Source organism: Pezoporus flaviventris, unplaced genomic scaffold, assembly GCF_033815535.1.
Source record: "Pezoporus flaviventris isolate CSIRO_AGI_PZ_B2104156 unplaced genomic scaffold, CSIRO_AGI_Pfla_v1 ptg000023l, whole genome shotgun sequence".
Classification (NCBI taxonomy): Eukaryota; Metazoa; Chordata; class Aves; order Psittaciformes; family Psittacidae; genus Pezoporus; species Pezoporus flaviventris.
The window spans coordinates 6,753,008-6,767,446 of record NW_026892571.1 but is presented as its reverse complement, the minus strand read 5'-3'; the positions used below and the strand labels follow the sequence as shown (position 1 = coordinate 6,767,446).

The following is a 14,439-nucleotide window of genomic DNA, read 5'->3' as shown; positions in this document are numbered from 1 at the left end:
GCGGGGAGTCCTGTCAGAGCAGGACATGATGGAATCAGCACTTCCCCAACCACGTGCTGCAGGCTTTCTGAAAAGCTTTTCTGAAACTTAGTGGAACTTGACTTGCTTGATGCTATAGGACACCATGGGAGGAAACGTGTGGGCAAAGGCAGCAGTCCCAAACCTGCAGGTACTAAATGCATCTGCAAGCCAAAGGTGGGGATACCTCTATTAAAAAGTTTTACCTTTGTATGAGTTCATGGGGCTGAAAGCAGAGAATCATTCCCCGGTGAAGCTCACAGTCTGGCTGCAGAGCTGAGACCTCCCTGACCAACAAGGCCAGTGCTAGAGGCTTCTAGGAAGGTGCAAGACCTCTAGGCAGCAAAGCCACAATGATAGGAAAATAGGGCTTTAACAACCGACATATTGGCATGCTAATGGATGCCATGGGATAAACTAGAAAGGGGTAAAACTGATCTAGTTAATGCAGACTGCAGTACAAGCAGTTTAGCTTTATCTGTGCTTTAGCTTTAGTACTAAACTTTATTTCCTTGACTTTTTTAGCAACCATTTCCTGCATAGCTGCACTAACCTACCTTCAGTGGGGCAATCATGGTTTCTTTCTCCAGCTCTGCCAGGGAGTCAGTAACCCTGGATGACTTTTCTCCCCTTTAATCCTCAATTGGTTCAGTGGGAAAAGCAAGACTCAGCCTCTTCTTGTAGAGTACTTCAGGATTCAGCGAAAAAAACACATCATAGAAGCACCAACATATGGGTGCTTGCAGCATCTCTCCTGTGCCAGAGTAGGTACACAGGCAGGGCCAAGAGAGTCACAGAAGCATCGACCTCAGGCGACTACAACACAGACCCCTGGATGACTTCTGTTGGCAAAGGGAAACATCCATACTCCTCCCAGGATTCTGTGGCAAGTTATTTCAGGTAACTGCTGTAAGGGCTGCAGCTGAATCTCCAACTTGCAAGTAGGACATCCCAAAGTGATCACAGCCAGCACCCTCGAGACCCTTAAAGCTTCTCCTTTGCTTTAGTGACTCTGTGGGCAGACACCGGCTCTAACCCCAGCTTCTCTGCATTTGTAGCAGGGAAAAGCAGTGCAAGAGGCCCAGAGAGAAAAAGAGTGAAAAGCCACATTCAGCCATGAGAGCAGCTGCAGCTTTTAAAGCTGATGAGTTACACATGGAACAGAGTAACCCAAACCAGGGAGGCTTGAGAACCAGCACACGTAAACCAGCCCTGAGCCAGCAGTAGGATCGCTTCACACTCACCCAAGCTCCTCCTCCTGCTCATCAATGCTCAGAGCTCCCGAGGACCCCAGGACGCTGTGCCACCGCTCCTTGCTGAGGGTCTCACCAGGGTCCTCCTGCCTCCTGTGCTCCGGACCTGCGCTGCTGGGGCTGCCCATGCCGCCGTCCTGCTCCGCACCGTTTGCCAGGCTCTGCTCCCCATCAGGCTCTGGTGGTGGCTCATCCCCATTGCTGCGGGCTGGGCACTGCTGCTCGCAGCCATCTGCAGCCGGCCATGGGACGTGGCTGTTCTCGCTCATATTCTACTCGTCCCAGCGCTTACGGGCTCCCTCCCCGCACTCAGCTCAGGCTCGGCACCACCTACAGCAGAGAAGAAACACGTCATGAAAGGCACGGGCTTGCTGATCACAGCTCAGAGGGGCAGCAGTTCGAAGCAGAGCACAGCAAAATGTCCCCCACTGCTTTTGACTCCTCAGAGCAAAAGCAAAAACCCCAAACTAGGGTTTGCCACTTTGGCAAAGACCGGTGCTCGTTGCTCAGCACAGTGAGAGCCAGAGAGGAAAACCTGCCAGCATAGTCCTGAGCCATCAGGGGCCCAGGCACCTTCTCCTGCTGCTCCCACAACCCCCAGACAGTCCCAGCATCAAGCACAGGTGACCTGCACCACACAGAACGTTAATAACACAGCTATGGCAGGGCTGGGAACAGGAATATGGCACCTCTGATTTTCCCATACTGGCTATCATGGTGCTATTCCCAACTATTCCCTGCCCAGCAGAAATAGGAGAGAGAGGGGAAGTAGGAGATAGGTGTGATTTATTCTTTTTGAACACATCTAAGCAGCTGGGATGTGATTCAGGCTTTGTGATTCTCCCTGCTGACTCTGCCTTTCTGCAGAACTTCTTGCCTGCCAGAGTAACACTTCTCTTTTCCCAACACACAAGTACTGCTGAAAGGTGTCATGCGTTGCCAGCTAAGACTGGCGAAAGTATTTGTACTGAATATACCCCGGAATGCTCTCTAGAGGGCAAGGGAAGGATGCTGTACTGCAACAAATGAGACGTCCTTATTGGCAAACATGCCCATGGACAGTAGGTTTGCAGGTCTCACAAGCACTGTCCTTTGCCATGGGCTGTAGCCCCACAGTGCCACGCGGGGGGCTGGAACCAGATGACCTTTGAAGGTCCCTTCCAACCCAAACTGTTCTATGATTCTCCATTGCAACCCCTGCAGCTGCAGTCAAGTGCCAGCAGAAATGATCGCTTGTAGGAGCAGGAGTTTCTGTATGATGCTCAGGCTGACCATGATAACAGCTGATTTTGCAAACATTATCTGTCTCCACCTGCGTAGGAAGCATGGCTAATCAATTACAGCAGGCAGATGGAACCCCTGTATTCTCCCCCCAGTTCTGTTCCTAACTCGCATCTCAAGCGGATCATTTCAACTTTCGGCCTCAGCTTCCGTCTCAGTAAACCAGGGATTATACATCACCTCTAAGAAGCCACAAGGGTGCTCAGATGCCAGCAATGGGTTCTGGGTGATCCAACTTCCTGAGCTGCAGCCCTTGTTAGTGGTAAAATCACTAATTGCTGGGCCAGTGCAGGGCTCTTAGTTCTTAGTAACAAGAGGTGCTGGTTGGCAGCTTCCTCCGCTCTTACAACCCATCACCCTGGGGGTGTCAGCAGCCTCCTCCCTGCTGATGATTCCTCTACACTTGGGCAAGGAGAGAGGTGGGATTCAATCCTAAATACCCCTCAACAGCCTGGGTACAGGCAGATCCACACAGGTAGGTGCTGAGTTCCTAACTGAGCAGGACCCCAAGGGTAACCCCAATCCCCGGCTGACTTTGCTCCAGTCCCACAACCCAGGCAAAACTGGACCCAGGATCTGGCCTGCCCTTCACGTCCTGCTCCCCACAGTTAGATACATGGTGGGCTGAGGAGTTCAGAGCCCCATACAGGGTGGGTCTGGGGAGAAGCATTCGTCAAGGGTAGCACATGCCACAGTCATGAGATGGGGCAGGTCCCTCCCAGGTGACACTGGCAGCTTTACCTTTTCTCCAGGTGCATCTGTGTACATTCCCTGCTGTCACAGCATCACTGCTCCTATCACACGAGGCACAACCAGGAGCTTCCAGTTCCTGCAGGATCACTGCCTGTAAGAAGGGATCAGAAAGGGAGACTCAGGCCAGAGAAGAGAACCCCACTGACCTCCTGCCACTGCTCCATAGCCTGTTCTTTGCAAAGCACTGCGAGTATTCTTCCCTCTGCACTCCCTGGCTTTCAGGAGCAACCAAATGCAGGAGCAATCCTTAGAAAGGACCTCTCTCTTTATAAAGTCTCCCTGACCAATTAAAGCAGAGCAAATTAAAGCAGAGCAGAGCAACCTGTGCTTGCAGGTTGCAGGAAGAAACTTGATGAGTCCATAGAACATCTGATTTCACCCACCAGATCCGTAGAGGGAGATAGCAGTCTTACAGAGGGATCCCCCCCCACAGTCCTCGCTAGCCCCACCAACAAACCAAGACCCAGGTTAGAGGCACAAATCTGACCTATCAACTTCACAGATGTAGTGACATTTCTCTTGCAGAGTATACTGTAACCTGCAGGCTGGCAGGGGCAGTGATGCCATTCCCTGAGGTGACCCCAGGCTGGAGGAACAGGTCTGGTCATCACCGATGGTGTGTCATCTATAACTATTGCCTGAGCTAGCAGGCCAGGCTTGCTGGAGTTGATAGAGACAGACAGACAAGGGTACCATGGCCTGGGAGCTGTTATGGGTCAAGGCTGGGTAGATCAAGCCCTAAAAGGACACCTGCTTTCCAATGGCTGGAAAGAGCCCATGGAGGAGCTTGGCAGCAGATATCTGTGTCAAGTCCCAGTGGAGGGATCCGCTTTCACCCTCTTTTGGGCTGGTACTCATTGGCCTTCAGCCTCTCTCTCAGCCAGCCCACTTCTCCGTGGCACGAGAAAGGCCAGCCTAGGCATCCTGGGACACCAGCACATTGGCCTTTTCTGGCCCAGAATCCCACCTACAGGACCTGTAGGTCCTCCAAAGAGGTCAACCTGGGACATTCCTCAGGTTTCACACATGTGGGCCAGGTCTCCTCTACCTTGCTCTTCTGCCATCCCAAATGAAGATGAAAGATCTGCAAATCTCTGTCCCACCAAATCCAGGACACAAAATCAGTCCCAGGCACTTGGTCTTCCCATGCACTGCCAGCAGGGCTGAGCCAATGCAGCATCTTCAAGGAGCTCATCTGCCAAACCTCCAAGACTTTCTTGAGCATGACCACACTGACTTCTCCAGTAATACTGAAAACCTAAAGTGGGAGAGATTTTGTCTTTCCCATAGTGAAGGCATAATATAGACATGCAACGCAAAGCCAGTGCTCAAATCTTTGGAGGAACCTTCCCAGCAAAGCCTTTTTCTTAACATGAGATGAATAATGCGGCTTTTTTGAGTCCAGTGTTTTAAAACCAGCCAAAGGGGTTGGGCTGAAATTCCCTATCTCCCCGCCATCCAGACACTGCTGAAGCTAAATTCCAGTCGAATAGCTAAAGCTTGGCACAGGAAAACAGGAAGCTAAATGCGGTTAGGAGACAGGCCTGAGTAAGAAATGTTGGCAAACCTTAGGGAGTGCGATGGCCCATCCAGCCCTCCTAACTTTAACCAACTTATATGATTAATATATAAAAAATAACATTTGTGTTATTGTGTATAAACTACTGCATTGTGCCTACTCTGGTTTACCCTCTGTGAAGTCCAGCTGGGGTGTTCATGGTCTGGAAGAAGGCCTGAGGAGTCAATAGTTAACCCTTAGGCATGCTCTTCCTTGGCCTGCCTTCCTGCTGGAGAAGAGACACCAGGAAAGCCCTGGGAAGATGCAAGCACAGACTGTTGCTGAGCCAGGAAGACCAACAGCTCCCAGCTGCTCTGAGCAGAGTCTCCTGACCCCTCTGAGATTTGTACATCTCTTGTTGGATCCACATTCCATTGCACACACGTGGATGGAGGTTGTGATGTGCACCTGAAGCCTGCAGGCAAACTGAGTGTCTATCAGCCCATGACGGATTACCCAGCAGGTCACTAGCTGCTTGATTCCTGCTTGCAGTGACAGTCACTTGAAGCACACCCAGCTATGGGTGGTTGAGACTTCCCAGGAGCTCCAGAGGAACTGGGAGGTTGGGGGTACATGGACAAAGGGAAGAGGACATAGGCTGTGATGGCACAAATCTGATTCAAAGGAAGACATCCAAGGATGGAACAGCTGGTTGAACATCTGCCTCCAGCAAACATCTGGAAGGTTGCCAAGGCTGGACAGAGCCCAAAGAGGGATTTTCAGTGCCTTTCTGTTAGCTCTGAATAAGCACGAAAGTGCAGCTCCAGCAGCCACAGCTTCTACCAGGCCACTGCAGCACTGAGGGTAGGGACAAGGGGGGAGCAGGTGTTCAAAGGTCTCTCTCTGGGGTTCCTTTGCATTGCCCCAGAGCAGTAGAGCCTGACCGACAGGAGGCTGAGCTGGACTGCAGGCTGATAGTCCCCATGTCCCTGCTGGTTTCTTTCTGTTTCTTCTTTGCCAAGAGCTCTCCAGCACCCCCACTTCAGGGATGGAGGGTGGTGTCTGGGCTCCTACCGATGGATTTGCACACAGTCACAGAGTCTTGCCCTTTCTGCAGGCTCAGGCATCCTCTCAAGTAACTGCTGCTCCTCTAGGTGCACCCTGGGCAGGGTGGGCATCACTCGCATGTCTACTGCTCCCAGCCTCCTGCAAATGTAACATGGGTTAGCATATGAAAAAGGGTCTGGCAAGAAAATGGACAGACTTGGTACATGTCCTGGCCAGGACAGTTCATACTGATGGCTGCTATGGCCCTGCTGATTTGTAGACACTTGTGAAGCTGCAGTTACGTCAATTTGAGCCAGAGCAGCTCTGTAAGGCCCACATGAACAGAAGAACACGGATTCATGCTGGCAAGAAGCTATTGGTGCTGTAGGAAAGACTAACAGAAGCCAAGGTGTCCACAATCCAGTGCTAACCAAAGCCTTTCCATGTCCTCCTTAGTTCTGGGATTGGTGCTTCCACTGCAAGGTGGGAGAGAGGCAGAAGGGACTGAGGATCCCTTTCCTTGTGGACCTCTGATGCTGCTGTTTCTTGAAGGCCAGATCCAAGAAAGCCAACTGCTATGAACTTCATTTATCAGAATCCCAGCGACACCAGCCCACCGCTGTTATGTGCCCGGTGCCACAGAATAACAACACAGGACAGCCAACAACTCCTGCTCCAGCCCTGCTCTGCCCCTAGGGTCATATTCTGCCCCTGGACCAAAGGAGGAGGGGCAGGGATGGTTACAGGGGAAGAAGAGCAGAAATGCCCATCACTTACTTTGGGATGATGGCTGGATTTGCAATGGGGACAGCAAAGCAGGGCTGGCATCCACTGCAGGGAAGCTCCAGTCCCAAAGAGGCTGGGCAAAGACACAGGAAAGTTTGCCTTGATTGTGTGAGGGGTTGGAAACCACACAGCAGCTCTTTCAGGGCCTGGCTCTGGAAGAATCCCAGCTTTTGTTGAAGCTGAATGGCTGGTGGGAAATGATTTATTTTTAATTTTCTTCCCTGTGTTAGGAACTGGAAAGGCTCCCACTTCAGTTTTGTGTAACCACTTGGCTGCTGCAACACAGGAAAGCGAAGGATCCTGCTGCTTAGTCGAGCATGAGCTTTTCCTCAAGCTCATGCTGAGCTGGGCTGCTTCATGCTGCAGCCTTACTTTGCCTTGCTGCTCCGCATCCTGTTTCCTCAGGCTTGAGATGGGGCAGCAGCTCCTTCATGAGGGCTCTGTCCTCACCCTGGCACTGCAAGGGTGTCCAGGGGTGAGCAGGAGGTACAGGGATGACACGGAGGAGAAAGGTGCATTGGGATGTGGATCCCATGGAGACGAAGAAGAAAGAAAGCAGATCCTGTGCTCATCCGACAACCTCAGAGTCAAGCTCAGGAAGTGGGGAGGTGGGGGAATACCTGCAAGGGGAAGGGGTGCAAGGCAGGCTGCCCCACTCTGGGGTATGCTGGGTGCAGACCCCAGGGGAAGGAAGGTGCTGGGACCTTCCACCCCTTGTGTGCAGCTGGGCCGTGTCCCCATCTGCTTTACAGCCAGCCTGCTCTGCCTGACTTCTGCTTTACTTGGAGCAGGAAGCATTAATGTGCCAAACCTGGTTTTCTGGGCATCTGGCTTGGGTTTTGCAACAGCTTAAAAATTCCCTTGGTCACTCCTGTTAGAGAGAGCCCTTGAACTCCTTGGGCTAAAATGCCTGCAGTAACATCCTCTGCTGTGATAAACCATGTGCTCTAAGCTCCCATCCCCTTGGAGCAGGAATGAAACATGCCGTATGGCTATTTGATCTACACATGTTGATCCCACCCATGATGCGGCTGGTGAGCAGGAAGAGATGTGCTTTTATGACCCAACTCACCAATGAATTTACACAATACAGGTGCAGCACATCACCCTGGGCAGAAGCTGTGTGCATGAGCACAATGAGGCTTCTTTGAGGAGGCAAACTCATAGAGAGATGGAAAGATCATAGCCATGGTACTTCCTTTTGAAGTACCTCTTCTTCTTATGTCTCTGCTTTGACCTCTGCCCTTTCAACACAGATGAAACTAAAAAGCTTTTACCATTCTTATTGTGAAAATCCTCATTTATTTCTTCCATGAGCTGGAGGCCTGGTTTTATCTGACTTCTAAGACCTCAATCATAATCACCTCTCACCTCTTCTCTCCAGATTGAAGTCCCTGCCTTCTTAGCCTGTTCTCATCTGACAGCTGCTCCACCCCCTGGAGCATTTTTGACTACCTTTCTTTGGATTTTCTCTAAGTTTATTACTCCTATTGCTCTATTACAGTCTTTAGATGGAGAGAGCATACTGCCCAGTGAACTCAAGATGTGGACACAGCAAAGATTTGTACAGCACCAGTTTTGGTTACTTGTGACTTAAAAAACCCATCCTATCCCTGCTTTGCAACAGCCTTTCTGAGACAAGGCAATCCAGTCAACCTCTTGCTCCCAGAAACCTGTTAGAGGAGCACTGCTCTGTGCCCTGGGAGGGCTATAAGGAGTGAGAGATGCTCTCCAGAAGGGGAGAGATTGGACACCCACCAGGGGGTCAGGTCTGTGTATTCACCACTCCTAACCCAACTTAGGTTGGGACTTAGGGTGGACAAGGGCCAATGCAATGCTGTGGGAGCCCCAAACTGAGTTTCTGGGACCCAACAAGATGAGAGTCTCCAGGGCCAGCCTGGGTACCGCTGCATGCCAGCACTCACCTGGGCTAAAAGGAAATGTGGTTCAGCAAAGAAATATGAGCACTCAATGATGTGCTTTCCAGAGCCCCTGGGGTACTGCGGGTCATTGCTCATGGGCAATATACTGTCCCATGAGTATAAACTACCCATCACCGACAGTTTAAACTGCAGTTCCTACATCCTTTGCTTGCAGTGCAGAAAAGAGGCCATGGATAAAACATATCCCACAGACTAAAATAAACCAGCTACATGCTAAAAAAAGGAGCCTTTGGGTAATCAGAAATCACTGTGCATGGAACATACTTTTTCTTGAAGCCAAATCCTAGAGCTCTTTAGTTTGAATTTTTATTAAGAGCCCCCAGAGCAATTAGTTCACTTCCAGAGCCAAATGACTCCTGCAAAACTTCAGCTTGGGGAAAAAATGGCAGGGTTTTGCTTATAGAAGACAATAAAACTGAATCTTACAATCCTCAACAGCTTTCCTGTTTGCACTCTTCTGCAGCTAAAAGAGGGGACATAAGAGAATACACTGAGTATTTTTCACATGTCCTTTTCTTTGTGCTAAAACCTTGGCTACACAGCACTTTGTGCACTGAGCCTTACTCCAGCCCTGTGCATGCATCATTCAGACCTGACCGTTCTTTGCAGAGGGGAAACACGGTCACCGTCTCCAGCCTATGGTGAAAGGCTGGACTGCAGCATCACTTTACATCCTGGTGAGGTGGTAGGAGCTGCTTAAGCTGCAAAAAAAAAAGGGCCAAAGCATAAGAACAGTGAACTTATGTGTCCCCCAGGAGAAGTTGAACTTGAGATGGAAGGTCCAGGCAGCTGATGAACAGGGACCTGAATTGTCCGTCTATTCTAGAGAGCGTGTTTGGTCAGTTGTCTTCCTGGAACAGGCTCCTCTAAAACCCCATCCAGGACTTCCAGGTTTGACTATGGGAGGACAAAGGTCCTATCAGGGGTAGAGCAGCTAGTGGGGTCTGTCTGAGCCTTAGATCCCCACTCCTGCAGAAGCAATCCTTGACCCCTTTGAAGACCTTGCAGGGCTCCCCATGGGCAGAAAGCTGCTGTGATTCACACGAATCCTCCTGTGGCTCAGAGAGAAGCAGGAATCCAGAGAGGGAGCAGCAAAGGAGGGCAAACTTCTAGTGCACCCTGGGGAGGAGGAGAAAAGCAGCTCCCTATATAGATAGGAAGCTCCCTATATAGATAGGGAGCTGTTCTTATAGCAGCTCTTACAGGAGCTCCCTGTCTATATAGCAGCAGCTATTGCTGCTGCCTCCCCAAGACCATGCTCCCCTCTAAGTGGATCTGGCCAAGGTGGCTGGTTGCTGCAGGAGCTTAAGGCCATAAGCCTGCAGTGCAGGTACAAAGCCTTCAGCTGTAAAGGCAGGTTACAGGAACACCAAAAGACTCCCAATGTGCAAGGATCCGTACCACCCCTCCCTGGTGTGGAGGCAAAGGCAGAGGGAAAGGAGCAGAGGGTTTCTATGCCCTGGCACCTCATCTTCAGGCAGTCCCAAGCTAAGAAAAGAGCTTGAGAGCAGGGTGCTTGTCTGAGCAGCATGTGGGTCCCAGTGACTTAAACCCTGTGTTGGTGCAGAGCAAACAGCTCATAATCAGCCCATGCTGTTCAAGATACGAGTTTTCAAAGGGGACTTCAGAAACCTTATCCCTCTTTGGCTGTGAGTAGCAGGGTTCCTTAGCTCAGCTCAGAGCTGGTTCCGTCCTCACCTTTGTCTATTTGCTCTGGTACTCACCTTCTCTTGATGTGGGGCTTTACAGTTCAGGTGGCTGTATACTGGGCTTCTGTCCTGGTTGTCAGTATGTTTTATTATGGAAACAGGCTGTTTATGGGACCTTTCCATCCAGTTCCGTGCAGCACTGTAATTGAATTCATTAAACCCAGCTTTCCCCACAGCCAGGGTTACCTTCCATAAAAGTCCACAAGAGCTCTAACTGCTTCTCATAACCCTAAATGGAAACAGCCTTCTTCCCCCTTTTTATCCTCCTTTTGCTTTGATCCTCCCTCCCCACATTCTCCCTGTACCCAAATTAATAAAACAGGGCCGGCAGCTGACTCAGACCCAGAAAATTAAATTCCTGCCATGCCATCAACACTAAACCTATGCAATGCCTTGCTGCGAGACCTTAGCAAGGTTGCAGGAGGCAGCCCATCCTTCTTGTCCACTAGAAGAAACATCCAGCGTGATGGAGACTGGTAACGCAGAATGAAATGAAAAGGAACTTCCCTTCATACTCCAACACATCAATAAACCTCTCATTTGGGGATGAGGAAAAACCCTTTCCTCATAGAGGCCTAGTAAAGACACCAGATCTTTAGAGAGATGCTGTTGGTAGACAAGTTGTTTGAAGACAAATGGACCCCAGCCCAAGGGACATGGAGTCCAACAGCACAGAAACCTGAAGAGATGGCTAGGTGCTGGCTTTGGGCTGCTTGGGAGCTCAGAGTGATCTGGAGAGCACTGCAGGGAACAAGGTCTTCCTGAGCACTTCCCAGACCTGCCAAGAAAGTGGAAAGAGAGCAATCAGGCTTTTGTGGGTGCTAACATCAGAGACAGCTACTTTGAACCCAGCTGCTGCTGCCCACAGCTCATGTGCATCACCCTGGAAGACCAGATAGCTCCTCACTTATTCATGAGAGCATGAAATCTCCCTTTTCTCCACACAGAACTCATCTGTGAAGGGCAAGGTCTATATTCATTCAAGCAGACTGTCAAGTCCTTCATCCATAGGGAACCAACAGAAGCAACCTGATGACATTAGTGTGAATGGGACAGCCACTCTAAAAGCTGGAGGAGCAGGGAGAGAATCCCCCTTTGAGGAAGAGAACAGCAAGTATTGGGGATTATATACATCCACAGACATCTCAAAAGGTCTGCCTTTCCATCCTGGACCATCTTCAGTGAAAAAGGAATAACTTTCTGTCTCTTCTATATGAGGAGGGGAACTAGGGCTCCTTCAGCAGAGAAAAACAGTCCTTGTTTTACCCAGCAGAGACTCAGCCCTGCTCTATCCATCAGGTGTGTTTTCATCTTTCACTCTCCAGGCCACAGCAGCACACCACTTTGGTCCTCATGTCCTTGGGATCCCCATGTAGAACAACAACTGGTTCAAGACTCGAATGCTACTGAGTGACCCCTTGTCAACCTGGCCAACTTGTATTTCCAGCTGGCCTCCAAACCAAGAGCATTGATGCCAAGGCATCCATGACCACGTAACACATACCTTGATTGCTGAAGATGTTCAGGCCTGGAAATCATTGAGTCTAGAAAACACTGCTGGAGAAGGCCAGGACATTGTCCAGATAGGACTAAGCCCTCCAGCAAGCAAAACCTAAGATGGGATCAACTAGTGCCCACTTTGGATGTAAGGTGAGACAACCAAGCCCAAAGGTGAGGGAAACAGTTGGGTATCTCTCCCACAAGTGGGGATTTTCTAGTTGCATCCCTGTGAAGGAAAGGCAGATCAGCTTCCCTCACACGAATCAAACTGAGATGCACTTCATTTGGCCTGAGAACACAGGCTTGTCCAGGATTTGCTGACAGGGAATAGGGCCAAAACTTCACTGCCCAACATTGCAGAGTGTCAGGGCATGAAACATGGCATTTCCACTGAAATCAGCAGCTCTGCTTGGGCATAAAGCTGTTTGCCCAGAGGACCTCAGGAGCAGCCTGAGAAAATACAACCTAATATGAAGGGATTTTACACATCATCAAGACCAAATCAAGACATCTGGGAAGCAAACTGAAGAGAGCAAGCCTCTACAGAGAAAGAGATAAGACAGTGGTCTAGGAAAATCACCTATGTCTTTGCTTGGTCCATCACACCTCTGCAGCAATGGGAGCTCAGGCTCCCAGACTGCAGCCTGCAGGGTGCAGAGAGTCAACAAATGACCAAAAAGGTAATTGCATATTTCTTTACAGAACTTACAGACTGGGATGGAGTCACTGCAAGTAAAGCAGGATTTCACTGCTCCATTAGGATACGGTACATTATCACCATCTTTAACATGGCAACAGGAACTTGACTATACCAGAACTTGCTTTAACACATGGGAAAGCACTTTGACTAGGATTCATCTCCCTCAAATGCAGACACCTCCAGCTGAGCTCAGCCCCCAGGCTCTCTTAGGAGTCAGCAGAAAGACTGCATCTGAGATGTATTAGGAGTCTGAGTTACAATCAGAAAAACACACTCTGTTTTTCCGGTTCAATGTTCACCGTGAAGTGGCAAGACCTCCACAGCCTGGCACTGCTGAGGTTTATGATGCAGACACCTACTCTTAGACAACAGGCCTCCTGCCCAGCACTGCTGGCCACATTCAAGCTGCAAAAGCTTCCTCTGTACACAGCTGTCCACAGACAGGCTTCTGCTTTCATCACACAGCTAATGAGTACAGAACCGCCCTTCCTGAGACCTGCAAGTCTTCTTTCTTCCCCCAGGCAGATGAAAGGGGCTCCAGCTTGCATTGCTGTGCGCTCAGTTTGAGCAAACAGATGCTTCACAAAGAACCGGTGAGGTTTTCTGAGTAGGTTTCTCCATTCTGGAAGGGCTGCTGTCATGAGGACCCTGTGAGCAACACCCCCCAGAACATCACTTTCTGACACAACCAAAACTCCCTTCTCTAAGCATGGATCTCTTTGAGCAGCATCAACTGTTGAGGCTGACTTGTTCTGAAACCCGAGCAAGTTGCCCAGAAGGTACTGCAAACCTGATGGAGCCATTTTGCAGCTCCTGTGCAGAGGCTTGGTCTGCCCTTAATGGACGTGCTGGATAACCACGCCAATAGGAGTGATTTTCCTGATAAAGGAATATAACTCTAACAGGCATGCTCCTACACTGATGTTAAGGTTCTTTATAGAGACAGGGCCATTTCTTCTCCTCAAGGGAATTATAAGAGCAAAAAGCACCATCAGGTTGACATAACTGCGTCAGGGCAGTGCACTGCTTTAAACTACACCTGCTCTGGGACCCTGAAGCTCTCCCAGTCTCCCTACACAAGAAATGCCTTGCACCAGATCTTGTGACAAGGCTACAGAGGAGTTGCTATCCCAGACTGCAGTATGTCATTCTGCCCCTTAGCAGGCTTTCTTTAAAGCACAGAGCTCTCAGAGCTTTTCTCCTGCTCCTTAGATTCATTACATTTAGGCATTGGACAGCAACTTTAGGAACTGATGTATTACATCCTGGACTGAGTCTTCACTGATGCAGAGAGGCCAGAGGGGTCTGCCAGAAATAAGTGTGTTGTAAAGATGAAATAAAGGTTCAGGAGATGAACGCCGTTCAGCGTGGTTCATCGGGTGACCCAATGACACAGTGGCACAGGAGGAGTGGCACCTGGGCTTGCTGCGAGAGCATGCAGCCTGAGACAATGGTGCAAGCTGTGCATCCTATGGCTGACACTGGGAATGTGACTTTTATAGCATGCAAAATTAAAGGTACAGGGCCACCAAGGTGCACTCCTTACAGTCTGCTGTTACCTGGAGAGCAATGGGTTCCCTATCATTCTGCTTGTGCTTGCAGAAAGCATCAATGTTAAAGTACAAGTGTCTGCTACAGGATCATTCCCTACATCTACCAGGAGGTGCTGTAATTTGTGGCCACTTCTCTCCTGGTAATAGTAACACATCTGCATTTTAGGTGTTGCTATCACGCTGTGATTGTGCTGTGATGCTGCACATCCAAGTCTGTGTTTCACCTGGAGCTGCTACTCTGCTGCTGGTCCCCAGGCAGCTCTGCTCCAACACTCCCACCAGGCACTCAACTCTTCCCCCTTCTTCGATGCAAAAATGAAAGAACTGCAGAGGAATCATGGAGAATACCAGAGCTCCAACTGGCAAAAGCAGGCAGCTCCAAAAGCTTGGGATAAAAA

At 50.0% G+C, this 14,439-nt stretch overlaps 2 protein-coding genes across 4 annotated transcripts in view; both read right to left on the bottom strand.

Moving 5' to 3' along the window:
* The window catches only part of NDUFA2 (NADH:ubiquinone oxidoreductase subunit A2), a 346,452-nt gene that overhangs the window by 49,513 nt on the left and 282,500 nt on the right, over positions 1-14,439 (bottom strand). The gene's annotated exons all lie outside the window — the stretch shown is intronic.
* Positions 1-14,439, bottom strand: part of PSD2 (pleckstrin and Sec7 domain containing 2) — a 71,123-nt gene that overhangs the window by 32,800 nt on the left and 23,884 nt on the right. For 2 of the 3 annotated variants that reach the window (XM_061456497.1, XM_061456499.1), the window contains exons 2-3: positions 3,294-3,396; positions 1,263-1,601 (exon numbers count right to left, since the gene is read on the bottom strand). In XM_061456497.1, the coding sequence (XP_061312481.1) occupies positions 1,263-1,540 (278 nt within the window). In that variant the 5' untranslated portion in view covers positions 1,541-1,601; positions 3,294-3,396. Of the gene's footprint in view, positions 1-1,262; positions 1,602-3,293; positions 3,397-10,967; positions 10,988-14,439 lie in introns of those variants that run through there. The other variant, XM_061456498.1, reaches the window with a different exon arrangement.